Below are 6,098 nucleotides of genomic sequence, written 5' to 3' on the forward strand. Positions count from 1 at the left end.
AGTTTTCGAGACCTTCGGGCATCCTGACCATACGCGCCCATGCTACTGGAGCGTCTCGAGAGAAGGGAGGATGCCCAGCCTGCAAGGAGGCTCACCACATCGGCCATTGCTTCATCTTCCGAGCCCTCGACCATGAGGAGAGACGGAAACTTGTGGCCGCTCGGGGACTTTGTTATAATGGCCTCAGTGGGAGCCACCCCGCCAGGAACTACCCCTCCAGCGGCACCTGCCGAAGCTGCTCCGGAGCGCATCATACTCTCATCCACAAGTGCGCTGGAAGACCCAGACGAGCGGAAGAGAAGCCTCGCCCATCGACATCGGGAGAGACACCGACTACGCAGCTCCAGACGGCTGCCACCGGCGCACCTTCCCCAAGAGACGACGGCTCCGCATGACTAGCCGTCCTCCCCACCGCCATCATCCCTATAAGCAGCGGCGGGGAAAGAAGACAGCTAGTGTATGCGTTGTTTCACACTTTTCCGTTTTGAGGGTGGTATAGCGTACTCAAGACATTTCCACCCCTCTCTCTGGGCGCCAATAAGTTGGCATAGCCCACTGTCTTTCACCCTTTCGCTTTCAAATACATTGGGGATCCGGAACTCAAGTTTGCTACGACATCCCTGGCGCACTCAGTGAGTCGGAACCTTTTTGATCTAAGGCGGCGACCTCCTCGAGAGGAGTACCGATCTTTTCACGGTTCGACGCTCAAGGAGAGCGGAACTAAAGGCTTGACCCTCGGTTTGGGCGCGACGGGACTCTAGTTGCGTCGGAAGCACGCAGCATACAAATCTTACGAGATTTACTTGACCTGGTACCACTACCCCGCAGAGGCCAACCCAAAATTGGGATGTCAGAAGAGAGACTCAGCCAGGACAGCCAGAGGAAGATTCCTAAGACGATCAACCAACTAAACCTCCCCTCCTGGGCTCGCGTTCGAAATACATCCCACCCTGCGTACCAGTATTAAGGAATTTCTCCCACGACTCACAGGTCCATCGCTTCGACGTGCCGGGGCATGTCTTCCCATTGCGTTTCGGTCGTCCCCGCTCACGCTGGTGGGTATCCGTCATTCGAAAGGTTGTGTTCTGATTTTGCCCGAGTCTCGGATTTCGCTTTCCATGGAAGGCTTTTATGACTCGCTGATATTGATCTCTGCTCTTTCGATTAATTTTCTGACTTGGGTCAGGGGCGGGGTCTCGCCTAGCCGACAAGACGACTCCCCAGGCAGTTTTCAATATTCGTGCCAGTCATGCCACTCATTCAAATCAATTTCCGAGAACCAGGCTAAAATCAGGCGTTTTTGCGTTCGAGATTAGCGTTCAAATTGTGTTTTCTCACACAAAGGTGTCGGGCCTTACTCCCGGAGCTCGAGGCAAAGAACTTTGGGTGGCTGCTATGACCACGGCCACGACTCTTTACCCACAATAGTGGCACCTACCGATTGCCAGTCGATAGGGGGTAATTTCTTATCTATCCGAATTAGATTCGGATTGCCGGGACCATTGGTCCTCTGCAACTAGCTCCCGGAGCGGTCTCCCGTCCTCTAAGAGGGCGCGTGGTACCACAATCCCAAGAGATTTCCCGTCAAGTGATTCCCGGATTTTGGCTTTTCTGGGCTTGAGTTGAGCTCTTGGGGTGCGGTAGACTCCACGTTGAATGTTTGGGCGTTTACGGGCCGCACCTCACCGCGTGCTGTCATGGTCCGTGTTGTTTATTGTCGTTTAGCCTATTGGCCATTTGCCCTAGGTGCGAGCGTTGTGTGTTTTACCTACTGTTTCTTTACAGAAACAGCGTTTTCAGCCCCAACACGTGAAGGTACACACATCCGCACATGTGATTGCAAGTCTTCGTTCAAATACACATTGCATTCACTTCGGGTCGACTAGCATTAGTTGCTTATCGAGGGCAATCGGTGACGCATTTTGTACTTCAGCATTTGCATTTGCTCATGCCCGTACAGGTAAGAGAAGTATACGACATCCTCTGCCAAAACAACAAAGTGTTTGTTTGAGAAGTCTCCACTCTCTGTTGAGGAAGACAACTACTGTCCGCCGCTTTGACAAAAGATTTTTGCGCAAGGTGACCTGGCCAGCCGCGAGGCTGGCCATATGGAGCACTATGTGCATCATCCATGTTTTTGCTAAGCGGATTATAATCGAGCTTCCTGAGAGCGTCGTGATCGCAACCGCCGGGGAAAGAAGACAGCTTGCCTGAGCGCTCTTAGATCCATGCTCAGAGGACACCCTCGTAAGTTTCGATCTCATCCGCAGACTCGGATGCCAACTCCGCCGCACGAACGCCAGCATTACCGGGGTTACCAGTCCAGCGATGGACTCAGCCAGACATCGGGCGACAATCTACATCATCGAGCCTTCCGGCGACTCTCCGATCAAGACGGGAGCCTTTGTTCTGCGCTCTTTCGGTATCATTACTCCTTCGGCAATGCCCGGCCCAAAACTGTTTCTGCTCAAGCGTAAGCTCCTACTCGCAGACCCGACCTTCCACCGACCAGGCCGGATCGACGTCGTGATAGGGGCAGACATCTACCACCACATCACTAGAACCGGCACGAGGAGATTCGGACAGCTCGTCGCTCAGAACACGTCGTTCGGCTGGACCGTGATGGGCTCCGCTCACTCCAAACAGGCAAGTGACGCTCATCAAAGCATCCAGACGCACGCCGTCTCAGCTTGCGCCACGAGCGATCTGAGCCACGAAGAACTGCTCACATTGGTCCAGCGCTTCTGGGATCTCGAGGAGGTGCCGCTCGCGAGGAGGATCTCCACGGCTGACCAAGAGTGCGAAGCGATCTACGCGCGAGGCGTTCGTCGCGAGACAAGCGGACGATACGTTGTTCGGCTGCCGCTGAAACTCGAACGCGCCGCCCTGCTCGGCGACAGCCTACTCGCTCGCTCGCTCGCCGATCTAACGCTGCTCGAGAGTTACCAGGAGTTCATGGAGGAGTACGTTCGTCTGGGCCACATGAGATTACTCACGGAGTCGGAATTTCAGGAGAACAGAAGCACCGTCTACTACGTGCCGCACCACGGCATCTGGCAGCGTAGCGACAGCGGCCCCAAGCTCAGGGTAGTGTTCAACGCCTCTCGAGCCACCTCTTCCGGAGTCAGCCTCAAGGATACCCTCCATGCCGGCCCAAAACTGCTAGGGCACATCTCCACCATACTAACCCGCTGGAGGAGGCACCGATACGTCTTCTGCGCAGACGTGCAGAAGATGTTCCGTCAAGTGCTCATAGACGACCGAGACATCCACCTTCAGCACATCGTCTGGAGCCCCACCGCCGGCCTGCCGCTGCAGCACTACGCCCTACGCACGGTCACCTACGGCACCGCCTGTGCACCCTATTTGGTGCTACGTACGATGAAACAGCTGAGCGACGACGAGGGCGAGAAGTTCCCGCTTGCGCGAGAGGTTTTGCAGCAAGATCTTTACATGGACGACTTCTTGAGCGGCGGCCACGATCTAGACACGACCGGAAATATCAGAGATCAACTCATCGGCCTCCTCGCTGCGGGCGGGTTCCATCTGCACAAATGGGTAGCGAACAATCCTGCTCTCCTCGAGGAGATCCCCCCGACGATTGACTCCGGCCCAGCTGGGTACAGCTGTCTACCGAGGGACCGGTCCGAGAGCTCGGCGTGGCCTGGGACCCGGTGGAGGACAATTTCAAATTCGGCCCCGGAAACCCCGAGACATCTCCCGGCTCACCAAAAGGACAGCACTAGCAGAACTTGCCGGGATCTTTGACCCCGTCGGCTGGCTCACACCGCTTACTCTAGTGGCCAAGCTCCTCATCCAGGACATGTGGCGAGCCAAGCTTAATTGGGACGAGGATCTGTCCAAGGTTTGAACCGACAAGTGGCTCGCATTTCGGACGAATATCCACGAGACGATGGGACTTACCATCAGCTGCTGGATTAGCCACTTCCCCGGTCAGGAGCTCCAGCTCCACGCATTCTCAGATGCAAGTCACCGAGCCTTAGCCGCCGTGGTCTACTGTCGAGCGGCCGAGGACGGCGGGCGGGGATTCACAATCATCATCGGCGCCAAGTCCAAGCCGACTTCAATTAAGAGCCTTATGCCGGCTTCCGAAAAGCGCGCCAGAATGACGATCCCACGCCTGGAGCTGAGAGCCACGCTCATCGCGGCGCAGCTCTTAAGGAACGCCACAGCCACCCTCTCCGTTCCACTAACGAGCTGCCACCTGTGGAGCAACTCCCAGGTGGCTCTTCACTGGCTTCGCTCGGATAGCCCAGTCGATCATGACCTCATTGACAACTTGTGACGGAGAATTTCGGCTTGCCGGCTTCTCCTTTGTCTCTCTCTCGTCCGTTCGTTGCGCCCGGGCTGAGGGTGTATTTGTATACACTCTCATGCCTACATTTTCTCTGTTTGAGGTGCGGCGAACGGGCATTGGCGGAGCTGGAGGCGGCCGACGAGGCGACGATCCGTTGCCAGGATCGTCATGCGGGAGAGCGAGCGGGATGGAGAGAGCGCGGGCTACGCATGGATCCGACGCGTGCGCGGCCGGGGGGGAGACAGCGCGGGACAGACACCACCCAGCTGGCTCACCACCCTCTCTGGTGGAAAGGTCCCGCCTGGCTCCCTCGTCCGACTAGCGAGTGGCCCAAGGAGGAGGAAACAGTCCCTCTCGCGACCACGTCACCATGCCTCCTCGCAGCTTAGATGAAGATCACCACCGAAACGGACCTGCAAGGTGGCATCCCTGCATGAATGCCACCAACTCAAGTCGCTGGAGCCTTTCATGGATGGCGACGGGGCAGTTCAAGTTGGAGGGCGGCCCGCTCGGTCGCCTCTGCCTTTCGACGAGCGACACCCAATGCTACTCCACGGGAAGTCCGTCTTCGCTCAGCTCGTTATCCGCTGGGCCCACGAGCGCTGCCTTCACGGGGGCTTCCGAGCGACCTACTCTAGCGCCCTCCAACGAGCTTGGATCACCGGAGCCCGGGACCGCATCAAGAGGCTCATACACCACTGCACACTGTGTGTTCGACTGACTGCACGCCCTGCCTCCCAACAAATGGCCGCTCTACCACCGGCCAGAGTCACCCTCGCTTGACCATTCTCCAAGTGCGAGGTTGACTACGCTGGGCCGCTCTCCATGTGCCGCAACAAAGGGAGAGGCGCTGCCACGTTGAAAGGTTACGTTGCACTATTTGTGTGCCTCTGCACAAAGGCAGTGCACCTGGAGCTCGTCAGCAACCTCACTAGCGCCAGTTTTCTAGAAGCTTTCACTCGGTTTGTCGGGAGGCGTGGGACACCAGCTGAAGTTTGGAGCGACAATGGCACCAACTTTCGAGGAGCTGCCTTGGAGCTGAGACGTCTGCTCCGAGAGACCGAAATCGACTGGGGCGTCGTCGAGGGCGAACTCGCCAAGGACGAAACTTCGTGGAAATTCATTCCGCCCTCGGCACCGAACTTCGGGGGCCTGTGGGAGGCCGGCGTCAAGTAGATGAAGAAACACTTGATGCGGGTGGCTTCTCCTCGCCGTCTCACTTACGAGGAGCTCACCACTCTTCTGGTTTCCATTGAAGCTACTCTGAGCAGCCGCCCTCTCGTTCCACCCGCTGGTGACCTCGATGACATCGAGGCCCTCACTCCTAGTCACTTCCTCATCGGGACTTCAGCCACCTCTTATCCTCAGACCAGCAGCGCCGGCCAGTCCCTAGATAGAGCAAGTCATTGGGAGCTCGTCCAGGCCATGAGAAGTCACTTCTGGGCCCGCTGGAGTCGGGAATATCTGAACACACTACGCCAGAGGCCAAATTGGAAATCTCCTCAGCCCAATCTCGAAGTCGGAGATTTTGTCATCCTCCTCGACCCCACTCTGCTTCGATCGGACGGTCGATGGCCTCTTGGCCGCGTGACGGCCACCATGCCTAGATCAGATGGCCTTGTGAGAGCGGTCACCGTTAAAATCGTCACCGGCGAGTATACTCGACCGATTGTCAAGGTCGTTCGGCTACCCACCCAGGACACTTCCAGCTCGTCGACAGCAGCAGCCTCATCAAATGAAGTCGTTCCCGGAACGAGGCAAGCGGGATGTTTGGAACAAG

At 57.1% G+C, this 6,098-nt stretch overlaps 1 protein-coding gene across 1 annotated transcript; it reads left to right on the forward strand.

Annotated features, from left to right (window-relative positions):
• Positions 1-2,328: 2,328 nt before the first annotated feature.
• Positions 2,329-5,494, forward strand: LOC131668263 (uncharacterized). The gene is made up of 4 exons (XM_058942295.1): positions 2,329-3,620; positions 3,736-3,865; positions 3,911-4,243; positions 5,219-5,494. The coding sequence occupies exons 1-4, from the start codon at positions 2,329-2,331 to the stop codon at positions 5,492-5,494; spliced, it is 2,031 nt and encodes a 676-aa protein (XP_058798278.1).
• The last annotated feature ends 604 nt before the right edge of the window (positions 5,495-6,098 follow it).

Source organism: Phymastichus coffea, unplaced genomic scaffold (assembly GCF_024137745.1).
Source record: "Phymastichus coffea isolate CEN01 unplaced genomic scaffold, Cenicafe_Pcof_1.1 PCOF00006, whole genome shotgun sequence".
In the NCBI taxonomy this organism is placed as follows: domain Eukaryota; kingdom Metazoa; phylum Arthropoda; class Insecta; order Hymenoptera; family Eulophidae; genus Phymastichus; species Phymastichus coffea.

What these genes read in the sequence shown, in the direction of transcription:
- LOC131668263 (XM_058942295.1), top strand. Translation starts at nt 2,329, where the DNA reads ATGGACTCAGCCAGACATCGGGCGACAATCTACATCATCGAGCCTTCC. An exon ending in ATTGACTCCGGCCCAGCTGG is followed by an intron (nt 3,621 to 3,735) that starts GTACAGCTGTCT and finishes GCTCACCAAAAG; the next exon opens with GACAGCACTAGCAGAACTTG. An exon ending in GGGACGAGGATCTGTCCAAG is followed by an intron (nt 3,866 to 3,910) that starts GTTTGAACCGAC and finishes AATATCCACGAG; the next exon opens with ACGATGGGACTTACCATCAG.